Source organism: Microcebus murinus, chromosome 6 (genome assembly GCF_040939455.1).
Source record: "Microcebus murinus isolate Inina chromosome 6, M.murinus_Inina_mat1.0, whole genome shotgun sequence".
Taxonomy (NCBI): Eukaryota; Metazoa; Chordata; class Mammalia; order Primates; family Cheirogaleidae; genus Microcebus; species Microcebus murinus.
In genome coordinates this window covers 9,305,851-9,321,916 of record NC_134109.1, presented here as the reverse complement: position 1 = coordinate 9,321,916, position 16,066 = coordinate 9,305,851, and the positions used below count along the sequence as shown (strand labels likewise).

The window sequence follows — 16,066 nt, the reverse complement described above, 5'->3', positions numbered from 1 at the left end:
CATCTACTTATTTATGACATCAGTATTTCTCAAGCTTGTATCTATTTTCAAAATTTAGAATAAAATTTATGCTGAGCCCTGTTGAATTCTAGCTGTAAGTATATTCACCTACGGATGCATTAACTAATTAGGGAGGAGGGAAACACAACCCATCCATATTGTTAAGAAATGTATTTCGGGAGGAGGGGGGCAAAGGACATTTATTGAAACCTTAAAATCTGTACCCCCATAATATGCCAAAAGAAAAAAAAGAAAAAAAAAGAAATGTATTTCCAATAAAATTTTTATATTTAATTATCAAAATGTAGGTTTATATTGTTTAGATCAACTGCGCACTTACAATAATTGTAATTACAAAACAACCCAGAGGGAAAATCTTAACACTTAAACTCTAAAGATTATCTGAAGGAGATACAGTCAAATGCCATATAACAATATTTGGTCAATGACAGACCACCTATAGGACAGTGGTACTATAAGATTATAATGGAGCTGAAAAATCATCAGCTCCACTATCATCTAGTGACATTGTAGCCATCATGATCTCTTAGCACAACAAATTACTGTTTGTGGTGATGGTGGTATAAACAAACCTACTGCACTGCCAGTCAAATAAAAGTATAGCACATACAATTATTTACAGTACATAATACTTGATGATAATAAATGTTACTGATTTATGTATTTACTATACTTTCATCATTATTTTAGAGTGTACTCCTTCTACTTATATTAAAAGAAGTTAACTGTAAAACAGCCCAGGCAAGTCCTTCAGGAAGTATCCAGAAGAAGCCACTGACAGCATAGGAGATAACAGTTCCTGCGTGTTACTGCCCCTAAAGACCTTACAGTGGGACAAGATGTGATGGTGGAAGACAGTGATTGATGATCCTGACCCTGTGCAGGCAGGCCTAGGCTAATGTGTGTGTGTGTGTGTGTGTGTGTGTGTGTGTGTGTGTGTGTGTGTGTGTGTGTGTCTCAGGTTTTCACACACAAAAAAAACACCTTAAAATGTAAAAAATTAAAGATTTTAAAAATAGAAGAAAGTTTATAGAATAAGGATATAAAGAAAATATTTATGTACAGCTGTACAGTGTGCTGTAAGCTATACTTAGTACTCTATTACAAAAGAATAAAAGTTTTTAAAATGTAAACATTTATAAATTTTAAGTTACAGTAAATAAGATTTATTATGGAAGAAAAATATTTTTTATAAATGTAGTACAGCCTAAGTATATAGTTTATAAAGTCTACAATAGTATACAGTAAGGTCCTAGACCTTCACATTCATTCACTGCTAACTAACTGACTCACCCAGAGCAACTTCCAGTCCTATAACCTACATTCATGATAAGTGCCCTATACAGGTATGTAACTTTTTAAATCTTTAATATATTTTTACTCTACCTTTTCTATGTTTAGATACATAAATACCATTGTGTAATAATTGCCTACAGTATTCAGTACAGTAATTTGCTGTACAACTGTATAGCCTAGGAGTACCGTAGGCTATATCATCTAAGTTTGAATAAGTGCACTCTATGATGTTCTTACAGCTAAATGGCATAATGAAGCATTTCTAAGAATGTATCCCCTTTGTTCAGCAGTAGCATGACTGTACTGATTAGGTAAATATGGTGCGCCGTAGAGCAACCATTAAGAAAATAACTTGGCTGGGCACGATGGCTCACAACTATAATCCTAGCACTCTGGGAGGCAAAGGCAGGCTGATTGCTCAAGGTCAGGAGTTCGAAACCAGCCTGAACAAGGGAGAGACCCTGTCTCTACTAAAAATAGAAAGAAATTAATTGGCCAACTAAAAATATACAGAAAAAATTAGCTGGGCATGGTGGCGAGTGTCTGTAGTCCCAGCTACCTGGGAGGCTGAGGCAGTAGGATTGCTTGAGCCCAGGAGTTTGAGGTTGCTGTGAGCTAGGCTGACGCCACAGCACTCTAGCTTGGGCAACAAAGTGAGACTCTGTGTCCAAAAAAAAAAAAAAAGAAGGAAGGAAGGAAGGAAAGAAAGAAGGAGAGGGAGGGAGGGAGGGAGGGAGGGAGGGAGGGAGGAAGGAAGGAAGGAAGGAAGGAAGGAAGGAAGGAAGGAAGGAAGGAAGGAAGGAAGGAAGGAAGGAAGGAAGGAAGGAAGGAAGGAAGGAAGGAAATAACTTAAGGCCAGGCACCTGCCTCAGGACTATAATCCTAGCGTCCTGGGAGGCCAAAGTGGAAAGATTACTTGAGCTCAGGAGTTCGAGACCAGCCTGAGCAAGAATGAGACCCCTGTCTATACTAAAAATATAAAAATTAGCCAGGTGTTGAGGCATGCACCTATAGTCCCAGCTACTTGGGAGGCTGAGGGAGGAGGATCCTCGAGCACCCAGGAGTTTTGAGGTTGCTGCACGCTAGGCTGATGCCACAGCATTCTATTCAGGGCAACGGAGTAACAGCCTGTCTCAAATAAATAAATAATAAAATGAAAAAAAAAAAAAGAAAATAACTTAAAAAAATACTGAACTAGGAAAGGAACGGAAATGTTATACTAAAAAATATTCACAGCCAGGCATGGTGGCTCACGCCTGTGAGCAATCCTAGCACTCTGGGAGGCCAAGGTGGGCCAAGGTCAGGAGTTCGAAACCAGCCTGAGCAAAAGCGAGAACCCGTCTCTACTATAAATAGAAAGAAATTAATTGGCCAACTAAAAATATATATATAAAAAATTAGCCAGGCATGGTGGTGCATGCCTGTAGTCCCAGCTACCTGGGAGGCTGAGGCAGTAGGATTGCTTGAGTCCAGGAGTTTGAGGTTGCTGTGAGCTAGGCTGACGCCATGGCACTCACTCTAGCCTGCGCAATAAAGCGGGACTCTCAAAAAAAAAAATATATATATATATATACATATATATATTCACTTAATGCAAAAGAAAGCCTAATGGCAATAGGAAAATGTTTAAAATGATCAATATCAATTTATATACATGTTTTTATTATAGAGAAATGAGGTGTAAACAATAATGGACTTAAGCATAAAACATAAATTACAATAAAATTTTGCAGAGGAAGTAGAGTGGACATAGGAGTTCAATGGGAAAAGATACAATGTTAAGTTGCCAACTATTAATGAAGAGCTTGTTCAAGCATTTTTAAATGGAGAATAGTGGGTATTTTTTAAAGACAAGGTGCCTCGCTCTGTTGCTCAGGCTGGAGTACACTGCCACAATCATAGATAGCTCACTATAACCTCGGACTCCTGGGCTCAAGCAATCCTCTCACCTCATCACCTCAGCCTTCCAATTTTTTTTTAAATAAATTAAACATTTTATACTTTTATTTAACATTTTTTATTACTTTCTGACATATAAAGAGCTTACCAATTTTTTATATCAATATTTACAACACAACAAAAGTCATCCTCTACAACTATTTAAACTTATACTTTAAAAAAAAGTCAGTTTAGGGGAGGAGGATCAAGATGGCGGACAAGAAACACCGCCAGAAAGAGTGTCTCTGCAGAAAAGACAGATTCTAGCAGAAATTAGAAAAAAGAAGCAAGAAGGCGAGCATACAGCAGATGAGGGCCGGAAGGAGGGGTACCTGAGACCCCGGGAGACTCCACGAAGGAGGCTTCAGAGCAGAACTGGAAGCTGAGACCCCCGGAGCAGCCCGGAGACCAGCGGGAAGGGTAGGTGGATAAATCACCTTTCCCCTCCACTGCATTTGGGACTGCTGGTGGGCTCCCCAGCGGGTGGAGAGACCTGCGGACACCAGCGCAGAAACAGCCGCCGCCAGCTATCGGTGAGCCTGTAGCGGAGACGGCACCAGACTCCCAAATCCCTGTGCACCTCCGTGTGCACAGACCCGAGCCGCGCGGCAGGCGCCATATTGCCTCCTTCTCCCCTCCGACGACCCTACCTGCAGCTGCCCAGAGAGATAATACAGCCACCAGCCGGAGGCACCTCCAGGGAACAGGACCTTCCCTTTTGGGACCCTACAGCTGACTAAGGGGAACTCAGACTGTGAGCTCCCTACCCGCCAGCCCTCCCAGGTGCTGCTGGCATGGTGTTCCCAGGAGAACGGTGCTGACTCAGAGGCTGAGAGACACAGACACAGCTTGGGCTCCCTGTGGGTGAATTGGGACCGGAACTCCTCTCCCTGGTGGGGATACAGTTTGAACTCTGGGACCCAGAGGTCGGACCTGCAGACCAGATCCCATGCACTGAGGTCTAGCATTGCCCGGGGCACAGAAGGGATATTTGTGAACAGCCTGCGGAGGTGTGTGTGCCTCCAGGGGCAGATCAGCATCCTAGAGGGCAACCCTCCCACCAAAGGGAGGCCGTGCGCCCAGCACAGGGAACCTCCCCGCAGGCATCACAATCCGGGGAGGCCTGGTGACGTGTGGTCTGGCCTGCTGGCAGAGGCCCAGGAGTAGCTGCAGAGTTGGGGAGGGTGGAAAGAAGCGAGGCCCGCTCCAGACTGCGGGTCTCAGACAGCCCCACCCCCACAAGCAGACTTTCTGGCTGAGTGGGACCATTCCAGCCCTGCCCTGACAGCTTTTCCTGGAAGCAGAGAACAGAACTTTGACCCCTGCTAACGGCATTGGTGGTGCCTGAGGGCAGGCTTACCCAACCCAGCTCCGCCCAGAACAAGAGCTGATAACAGGACACAAAAACAACAGCATAGCCTGTTCCTCCAAGCAAGCGCCACCTACTGACAGGGACGGCATCCTGCACAGCCTTATCATGGCACCCACTGACTCATTATACAGGGAGTGGTCGAATCTCACCCACAGACACCACCTAACGGCTCAGAAACTAAACAAGGTATGTGATTATCCAAACAAAAACCTAAAGGAAAGAAACAACAACTGATCGACATGGGAAGAAATCAGCGAAGCAACTCAGGAAATATAAAGAACCAAACGGAAAACACACCCCCAAAGAGGAGCACCAGCCCCCTAGAAACGGACACCAACCCAAATCAGGCAACCAAAATGACAGAAGAGGAATTCCGTATCTGGATCATAAGAACACTCACCGAGCTGCAACAACAACTCAATAACCAACACAAAGAAACCACAAAAAGCCTCCAGGATCTGGAAAAAGAAATGGACACAATGAAGAAAAGTTTAACCGAACTCCTGGAAATGAAGAATCAATTCAGGGAACTACAAAATACAGTGGAAAGTCTCAAGAACAGGGTAGATCAAACAGAAGAAAGAATCTCAGAGCTTGAAGATAATACCCTCCAACTAAATAAAACCATCACAGAGATAGAGCAGAGAAACAAGAGAAAAGAGCAAAGCCTACAAGAGATGTGGGATTATGTGAAGAAACCTAATGTGAGGGTCATCGGGTTACCAGAAGGGGAAGAAGACAACACCCAAGGGTTGGACAAGCTATTTGAAGATATAATAGAGGAAAATTTCCCAGGCCTTGCTCAAAATCTCAATATACAAGTTAAAGAAGCTCAGAGGACCCCTGGGAGATTCAATGCAAACAGGAAGATGTCACGACATGCAGTCATCAGACTGACCAAAGTATCAACTAAAGAGGCCCTTCTAAGAGCTGTAAGATGAAAGAAGCAAGTGACATACAAGGGAAAGCCAATTCGAATAACACCAGACTTCTCTAATGAGACTTTACAAGCAAGGAGAGATTGGGGCCCCATTCTCACTCTTCTGAAACAAAACAATGCCCAGCCTAGAATCTTCTTCCCTGCAAAACTAAGCTTCATATATGAAGGAGAAATAAAGACATTCTCAGATAAGCAAAGTCTCAGAGAATTCACCAAGACCAGCCCTACAAGAAGTACTCAAAACAGTGCTACGCACGGAAAAACATAATAAAAACTCACAAATATAAAAACACCAAAACCCAAAGATTAAAGGCCAGATAATACAATGGCTCAAGAGAGAAATCAAAGCAACAACATCCAACCCAACAGAATGAACAGTAATCTACCTTACCTATCAGTTCTCTCAATAAATGTGAATGGCTTAAACTCTCCACTCAAGAGACATAGGCTGGCTGAATGGATAAGAAAATACAGGCCAAGTATATGCTGTCTTCAGGAAACACATCTAACCTGCAAGGACGCATATAGACTAAAAATAAAAGGGTGGAGATCGCCGGGCGCGGTGGCTCACGCCTGTAATCCTAGCTCTCTGGGAGGCCGAGGCGGGCGGATTGCTCAAGGTCAGGAGTTCGAAACCAGCCTGAGCGAGACCCCGTCTCTACCAAAAATAGAAATAAATTAATTGACCAACTAAAAATATATACAAAAAATTAGCCGGGCATGGTGGCTCATGCCTGTAGTCCCAGCTACTCGGGAGGCTGAGGCAGTAGGATCGCTGAGCCCCGGAGATTGAGGTTGCTTTGAGCCAGGCTGACGCCACGGCACTCACTCTAGCCTGGGCAACAAAGTGAGACTCTGTCTCAAAAAAAAAAAAAAAAAAAAAAAAAAGGGTGGAGATCAATATTCCAAGCAAATAGAAGCCAAAAGAAGGCTGGCGTGGCAGTTCTAATTTCAGACGATTTAGTTTTTAAACTAACAAAAGTAGTGAAAGACAAAGAGGGTCATTATATAATGGTGAAGGGCACACTTCAACAAGAAGAGATAACAATTTTAAATATATATGCACCCAACTTAGGTGCACCCAGTTTCATAAAGCAAACCTTACTGGATCTAAGCAAAAGGATTAATAGCAACTCCATAATCACAGGAGATTTCAACACCCTACTGACGGCACAAGACAGATCCTCCAAACAGAAAATTAATAAAGAAATAATGGACTTAAACAAAATCCTGGAACAACTGGGTCTGACTGACATCTACAGGACATTCTACCCAAAATCCACTGAATATACGTTCTTCTCATCAGCTCACGGAACATTCTCTAAGATTGACCATATCCTAGAGATTTACACAAAGTAAATCTCAAGAAATTTAAAAAAATAGAAATCATACCATGTACCTTCTCAGATCTCAGTGGAATAAAAGTAGAAATCAACCCTAACAGAAACTCACATTTCTACACAAAAATGTGGAAATTAAACAACCTCCTACTAAATGATTACTTCATAAATGAAGAAATCAAGATGGAAATAAAAAAATTCTATACTCCTACACTGCTGCTGGGACTTCAAATTAGTTCAACCTCTGTGGAAAGCAATATGGAGATACCTTAAAGCCATACAAGTGAATCTACCATTTGATCCAGCAATCCCATTGCTGGGCATCTACCCAAAAGATCCAATGACACTCTACAAAAAAGACACCTGCACTCAAATGTTTATAGCAGCACAATTCATAATTGCAAGGCTGTGGAAACAGCCCAAGTGCCCATCAATCCAAGAATAGATTAATAAAATGTGGTATATGTATACTATGGAGTACTATTCGGCTCTAAGAAACAATGGTGATATAGCACATCTCATATTGTCCTGGTTAGAGCTGGAACCCATACTATTAAGTGAAGTTTCCCAAGAATGGAAAAACAAGCACCACATATACTCACCAGCAAATTGGTATTAACTGAACAGCACCTAAGTGGTCACATAGGTACTGCAGTAATAGGGTATTGGGCAGGGGGGAGGGGGGCGGGTATATACATATATAATGAGTGAGATGTGCACCATCTGTGAGATGGTCATGCTGGAGACTCAGACTTGTTGGGGGAGGGGGGGAAATGGGCATTTATTGAAACCTTAAAATCTGTACCCCCATAATATGCCGAAAAAATAAAAATAAAAATAAAAAAATAAAAAAAGTCAGTTTAAAAATATACAAGGAAAATGAAGTTTTTTAAAAGGAAAATTTAAGAGATAACTGAGCAAACATGTTTTAAGACTACTTCTTTAAGACACAGCATAGGGTTCAGGTCCTAGCTCAGTCAATTACTAGCTTAGTGGCTTTGAACAAGTTCTGAACCTCCAAGTCTCAATTTCCCCATCCATAAAATAGGAGTAGTACCTATTTCATAAGGTTACTATGACCATAAATGAGATAATACACATAAAGCTACCAACATAGTGCTTGGTACCAAATCAATACTTTTTAAATGTTGGCCATTGTTCTTTATGTTTTACAGTGCCTACCTAGTACAATGATGAGCTCTATTAGAATTCAAGGCATGTTTGATAATATGAAGAATAGCAAGCATTAAATTATATGTTCCTTTTTAATATGTCATTCCATATGATTAAGAAAAGAATTCCTTGATAGTTTAAACCAAGGTATCAGAATTCAAATAGAGATTAAACAGAGCATAAAAATTTTCAAGAGCTGATTTAGATTAACATTTAACTAGCACCTACTATACACAGGACACAAACCATACTATTTTATACCTATGTTATTGCATTAAGTCTTCATAATAGACCTTTCAATTAGGTATTTTATGCCTATTTTACAATGGCAATTGAGGATGAGAAATATCAAGTAACTTGCAAAAAAGGTCTTCAATTAATCACTGCAGAAACAAAACAAAAAGAGGAAAAGAAATATATTTTCATAATTGAAGCTTTTGTAGGAGGCTAAACGAAATCCTGTGATCATAGTTTTCAAAAATGTAGTACTGGCTTGGAGGTTAGGCTTATAGAACAAGCTTTTAAAACTAAATGAAAAAACTCCCCATCCCTTTAGTACTAGTGTTTTTCAAAATATAGTCAAACACCACACCCATTAGAATCTCCTGGAATGCTTATTAAAAATGCAGATTCTTTAATTTCTAGACCCAAAATCTGTAGGGAAAGAACCAGAAGTCTGCATGTTAGTAAATTCTGACGTGAACCCAGCGCTGTTTGAGAAGCTTAGGTTTCCTGAGTCTTTTGAGGCAGTGTGATGTATGAAAAGAATATAGGAATCAGAAAGACTTAGGTTTCAAATCTTGCTGTACTGTTTACTAATATCAAGTTTGAGTAAGTTATTTAACTTCATATAAAAAGAAAATGTTAGTACCCTGCTTAGAGTCAGACAATGTATATAAAAGCTGTCAGAACCGTATATAGAGATGGATAGTACTTAATAAATGGTCACTACTATCTTCAAAAGCAAGCCAGTAAACCCCCTAACTTGATTCCATGTCCCCTCTAGTCATCAAACACATTTTCTTTCTTTTGTCAAAGTAGCTATTTGCTCAAACCACAAACTACTATCTGCCTTCTAACTCTCAGCTCCTCTGAAACTGCTCTTAACTGCCATTAAACTGACAACAGCAATGAACAATGTTTAGTACTCATCTTTCTTGAGTTTTCATCTCTAGCTCCTATGACCACTCTCCTTTACAAAATTCTCATTTTCCTTGGCTTTTGTAACACTTCACACTCACTCTTTTTTCTAATCCTTTACCACTTAAAATTTTGGTGTTCATCTGAGTTTCATCTTCAGCCTTTTTTTTCCTTCTCAATCTAATCTACATATTAGTACTACCCATGTACTTTGTGTAGTGCCATCTCTTTCCACTGTTTTATTCAGTGTTGATACTGTGATAGCTCCCAAATCTTTATCAACTCCAATCCTCCCATGGTTCCCACTGCCTCCTCTACCTGGATGTTCCAAAGCCCCCTAAAAATCAATAGGATAAAACTTATTCTCTATCCAATCTCAAATTCCTCCTTCCTCATCCCCCACCTCTCTACTCCCCAAGGTTGGAGCCAAACCTGCTCCTTCTCCGGTATTTCCTATTTCACCACCAACCTACAGCCTCAAGTTACTATCATGCAAGCCTTTTCCCTCTACCTGTGTGTTTCAGATTTTTTCATATTAATTTTTTGAACTTAGAACATTTGACACAAAAAAATGACCTATCATATAAGGTAAATGCAGAACAGCTTGTTTCATGTATCAAGTATTTCCACAATTAAAACTCTGAAATTTTGTATAGTATTGTTATCTCTGGAAGAGATGGGATTAAGCTCTGTTACTTCATATTTTATACATTTCTTTAATGTTTGATTTTTTATAATGCGCATATATTAGTTTTATACTAAAACGAATAATTAAAAATCTATCAATGTTTTAAAGTATATATTGGCAATGGCTTAGCTTTTACAACATGGGGATGACAACATTAGATAACCATCTGACAAACTGGATTTGATGGAATTCTCTACTCAGTAAATGATAATTTTGTGGCTACCTTAAATTTCTAAATATAATGGTTCAAAAATTTTATTATAGCATTGAAAAGTAATACTAAAAGAAAAAAATGTGGCAAATGTTAAGAAAATAGTTCTAGAAAGAATCAACAGTTCAAGAATTTACACTGTACCACTAAGTTACAAAATAATTTCCCTAAGTATAAGATGTTTAAATAGTTTACACTTATGTACAACCTTAAATTCACTTGGGCAAAACCTCTTATATCCTGTAGCATAAGGTACTTTGAAATTCATTCATTCTGTGAAAATCCAAAGTCTACTACAATATATATATAGGACAAAATTCTCAACCTACTTGGCCAAACTGATTCCCTATTATCTACTCAGGCAACATTTTCCTCACTAGTCCTTTGAAGTATATCCATGTGTTTCACTGATACTTAAAGTGAACCACTCAACAAATAAATGCCCTACTGTAGGGTCCCTTAGAATTTTTATTCTTCTGTTTAAAGCCATTTTGCTTTTATTTATCATCAATGAGTTTCATGCATATAAGCAAAAAAAAAAAAAGAAGGTAATACACTAGTCTCTATGTAGCATTTGACAAATAATTAGTAATCAGTGTTTCTTGAACTGAAGACAATTTTATTATATATACTAATAAAGTATAAATAACAATCAAAAACATATATTAAAGTTAAAAGGCCTCAGTGTAATAAATTGTTAATGTCTACCTTCCTGGACATACTGAGCTCCTGTGAGGAAAGAGTATTTGTTTAGTTCACTGCTATAACCTCCAGCCCCTTGTGAACTAAAATGCTTACCCACCCCAACCAGCTGACTGAATGGACCCCCTCGTGGCCAAAGGAATATTCTAGGGCAAAGCTGCCTGCCGGGAGGAGGGAGGTCAGACATGCCTTATCATGCCCCCCTCCCTTCTTGGAGACTTCCTTTGTAACCTATTAACAGGCCTAATGGTATGCAAGACAAACCTGTAGGCCCTCAATTTGCAACAAATGGTGGCTTATGTCTGGTAAACAGTTTATGTTAAAACATTCCAGGTCTTTAGACAAAGCTTCATGTCTTTAGCCAATTACAATCTAAAGAATCTTTAAACCCACCTATAACCTGTAAGCCCCCTCGCCCCTCGAGATGGCCCTCCTTTTTGGGCCAAACCAATGTATGCCTCCCACACATTGATTGATGGCTTTACCCATAACCCTTGTCTCTAAAACGTATAAAAACCAAACCATAACCCAGCCACAGGGAGTCCACTTGCCCAAGGCCTCTTGGCAGTGGCTCCCGGTCATGGTCCTCAAATTTGGCTCAGAATAAATATCTTTAAAATTATTTTGCAGACTTTGGCTTTTTTTCCATTGACACCCTCACAGTGGCATATGCTAAGAGTTCAATACATGTATTGAATCAATTAATGAAAGAAATTCCATTTAAAAAATAAAAATAAAGTCACAGTCTTAAAGAGCTAGAAAGGAGTGACTCATTAAATCCAAATTCCTAGCCAAAGAGAATTTCCTTCTTTGAACATTTTGCAATTTCAACCACTTCTAGGGACAAGGAACTCATGAAACTTTAAGACAGCCCATTCCAACTATGGAATAGTTCCAAATCCCTTGCCTCCATTCCTCCTTCCACTTCAAGCCCCTTTTAAGGTAGTGATCTCCAAAGTGGGGTGTATATATATCCAAGAGTATATCAGATGATTCACAGGGACATGAAAAGAAAATTAGAGATTCTATATTAAAATTTTCAAATTTTAAATTAGAAGCTTGTACTAACATTTAATATACAAATGTGCACCTTATTCAGGCCAGTCTATATCAAACTGGTACAAAGAGAAGACTGTAGTTCCATAATGGAGAAAAATTAAAAGCAATGCCCTCAGTTGGATGTTCCATTTTAGCACATTGAAATTTACTTTTGCATACATTCTACATAATAAACAGACCTTTAAACAGTGGAAGCTTTGTAAAGAAATAGTAAATGGCAATAACTGTCTGGTTTCCTTGTTTTATAGCCAAGTATTTAAGAGTTGAATTTAAAGAAAAGCAACTTCCTTTTACAGAGTTCCAAATATGTCAACCATTTATGTTATGATAAATGACTAAGAGTAGTGCACACTGCCTAGCAGATATTTTCCAAAAAACAAAAACACATTTAATCTGTCTTTTCAAAATAGAGATAACACTTTAATAATGAGAAAGAAAGCAACTGTTTTTCAAGGATACTTGTACTATGGAGAGAGTATTTTTTAAAACTATCTGTTTGGAAATGTTTCCATTGTTCCATAATTTTGTTGCTGAAAATGTCTATTAAAGACACCGTCTATTTTTTAAGTGATTATATACACAGGTTACAAAAGATGTGAAAACATAGATTACTTCAACCAATCTAAATGTCTTTGTAAGGCTGGTGGCGGGGCCCCCTCCTCTCCCTAGATCAAAAAAGAAAAGGCTCATGAGACCAGACCCACCAAGGACAAAACTGCCAGGCCCTGCAGAGAGGAACCACACCCAGATGTCCACCTGAATAAGAAAGTTTTGGCTCCTGGATTCCGAAAATACCGCCAGCCCCTCCTATTTCTCAATGACCACCAAAGGTCACCCCAGCTCTTCCTGCCAAAAATCCCTAGCCTGGCCCAAAGGCCACATCCCCTTCAAACAGAGGTGACTTCTGGGACCCCCCCCCCTCTCTTGGGGCCCCAGAACGTCATCTGGGAGCAATAAATAAAGCCACGTGGTTTGGCCCCACTTTCTCTCTCTGTCTGTCTTGTCTTTTGGACACTACCGAAAAACCTTACAGTCTTCTGAACAGTGAGTTTGAAAAACTGGATTTTAAACCCGGTTTTTACATACATGTGTGTGTACACAACATCTTCCAATTAATTAGCAAGAATAACAGAATAACTAATTAAGATCAGGGAAGAAAGGAAGGCCTTTACCAATTTCAATAAAATCCTTGGCATAACTGATAGTTAAGAATTGAAACATTAGTAATATGGCCAATGACGCAATTCTTCCATTGTAGGTATCTTTTTTCAATCATGAAAGTCATTAAAATCACTATCAAAAGTAACTGAATCTGGAATCAGAACTTTGAATAATTATATCTAAGGGTCACATCAACACTTATCTTACTAATCAACACAGCATACTAAAATAAACAACCAAATCAGCAACAGCAAATGTTTACTGGATGCTTTCACAATAGCATTTTAGTTGACAAAACGTTTACACTCCAGGAGAACAAAACATAATCCTCAGATTAAGTCTAGTCCTAAATTATTTTGCCAACAATACTAAAGTCAAACTATAAAATTCAAATATCACTACCTTTGATTTCCCATGAGTACTAAATAAAACTGCCACACAGGCCAGGCGCGGTGGCTCACGCCTGTAACCCTCGCACTCTGGGAGGCCGAGGCGGGTGGATTGCTGAAGGTCAGGAGTTCGAAACCAGCCTGAGCGAGACCCCACGTCTCTACTATAAATAGAAAGAAACTAATTGACCAACTAAAAATATATATATAGAAAAACTTAGCCGGGCATGGTGGCGCATGCCTGTAGTCCCAGCTACTAGGGAGGCTGAGGCAGTAGGATTGCTTGAGCCCAGGAGATTGAGGTTGCTGTGAGCTAGGCTGACGCCATGGCACTCACTCTAGCCTGAGCAACAAAGTGAGACTCTATCTCAAAAAAATAAAAAAATTTAAAAAATAAAATAAAACTGCCACACAAATAAAAGGGCCTAGCATAGTGCCTGACATAAATAGATGCTCAATAAACATTAACTACCTTTCTCTTGATCTGAGACCATGTGATGTAGTAAAGAAAGCACAGCCTGGGGAATTAGATAGGTTTGAACTCTCACTAACCAACTGCTAGATGTGTGACTTGGGGTAAATTACTTAACTCCATATGTAAAATGGACATAATAATGCCCACCTTATAGTTAATGAAGTCATTTAAAAACATTAAAAAGTCCCTCCACCCACAAAGCCATTTAATAAATGCCCAACCCTTCTCCTTCAAGATAATCTATTAATAACTGTACCAAAAGTATGGAATCATAGGTTGCTGAATTTCAAAATATCCATCAGAATCCCTATCTTCTGGTAAGAATTACAGCAATACAATACCCTGATAAAGTACCTGGCATGAAGTGTACATTCCATTACTGTTTACTGAAATCAGGTGAATTATTATGTCCAACATAATGTGGTTAATTGTGGCAGCCTGGACTACCCTGGTGAGAGACTGTGTCTTTCCACTATCTTGTGTACTCTCCCTAGTTTAAGTCATCTAATTAGTGATAAAACTATACACTTATTCATACTTTCTAGTACAAATTAAGAGTCATAATAAGGTGTTATCATAATTTAAACTTTTCTGTGGCTAAGGAAGTAGGGGCTGGGCAAATAGGAGAAGCCACTCCCTTCTTGTCAAACCCAAGGCTGAATCACTTGAAGAAAAATACTACACATTGAATACACACATGCAGGTACAACTGCATGTGGTGAGTTGAAATACACATGAAACACCTGTAAGACAAACAAGTCAACTCACAGACGCTGAACAAGTACAAAGCAGGTTTTAAAATGTCTGAAAATTGCAGCTTCAGCGCTTTTGCAACACCTGCTTTTACGATCTGTCACGTGAAGCAAAGAGGCACAACCAAACAGCACTACTAGTGCCACACAACCACAGGCTGGGTACACGAACTGCCCTTGTAATCATATAATCAAGCAAAAGCGGACCAACCGGCCAAGGAGGCCTTCACCTAACTTTCTTCCAGATGGCAAACGCGGTATGGAGAAAAGGCAAAAGCGGTGTGCAGGTAGCCAACCCAAAACAATTAACCAGGGATTCTGACATCCCAAAGGCCGTCTGCATCCTTAAATCTTTCCGGAATGTCATCACATGAAATAGGGTTTGTATGCCACAGAACCCTGCGGCCCCTCACATCGCAAGGGACAGGACTGTCATCTCCTTCTATAGACCCCGAAGCAGTGACTCAATTATTTCCATAATGTAGACTCTATTACATCTGTTAAGTTTCTGGAACACGTGATTTGAGGGAGCAAACTCGCTACCAACAGATTAAACAACACTCTAACACGTTTCTCTGTGCCCTGCCACCTGCCTTGGATCCAAACACTCCCCGGGGAGGGGGTCAACATCACCAGTTTTGGATGGCACGCGTTCGAATCGCCCTGAGGAGGGGAGCGACTGTCGCCCGGCTCGCCGCCGGCAGCTCTTACCCATTTGTCCAAGGGGACCTGGGCGAGGGACCCGGTGCCCTGGTACAGGTCCAGGCTGAGCTGCTCCAGGCTCAGCTTCTCCTGCAGGAAGTGGCCCAAGTACCTCTGCAGGAGGTACCGACAGGCCCTCTTCTTGATAGACTCCGAAAACGGCCACGGCATGGTGGGGGCTGGCAGCTGGGCTGGCTAGAGCTGCGGGCGGCGGCGGCTCCGGCCTCGCGGCCGAGGCTCCGGCTCCAGGCCGCGGCGACCGCGCCTCGGGTCCCAGCCGGTGTCCCCAGGCCGCGGCGGGGCCTAAGCCCGGGGCGTCCCCTCCATGTCCGCTCAGCGGCAGGCGTCCCTCAGGGCGACCCCATCGCCCGCGCCGCGCCGCTCGCGCGAGGCCTGGCGGGGTCGAGGCGCGGAGGGGTCCCCGTTGCCCGAGGCCCGGCGCGTCCGAGGGGGTCCTAGTCGGCACAGAGAGAGGGTGCAAGGGAGCGCGACGGGGGGCGGCAGGGGCTCAGGCAGAGGCTCAGGCAGAGGCAGACACCGCCACCGCTGCCGTGCGACGAACTTGTTGTCATCCGCGGGGCGCGCTCCCGACTCTGGGGACGCTACGCTCCCGGCGCGTTCGCGAGAACCAGACACCCTGCGCGCGGCCTGGCGCCGCCGGAAGTGACGCCACACTGGGGGCCGAGGGAGGCGGGGAGAAGCGCCGG

The 16,066-nt window shown here is 41.3% G+C and overlaps 1 protein-coding gene across 4 annotated transcripts in view; it reads right to left on the bottom strand.

Moving 5' to 3' along the window:
- The window catches only part of ATG2B (autophagy related 2B), an 81,781-nt gene extending 65,715 nt beyond the window's left edge, over window positions 1-16,066 (bottom strand). For all 4 annotated transcript variants that reach the window (XM_012791048.3, XM_076003743.1, XM_076003742.1 and 1 more), the window contains exon 1: window positions 15,369-16,066. In XM_012791048.3, the coding sequence (XP_012646502.2) occupies window positions 15,369-15,530 (162 nt within the window). In that variant the 5' untranslated portion in view covers window positions 15,531-16,066. The remainder of the gene's footprint in view (window positions 1-15,368) is intronic.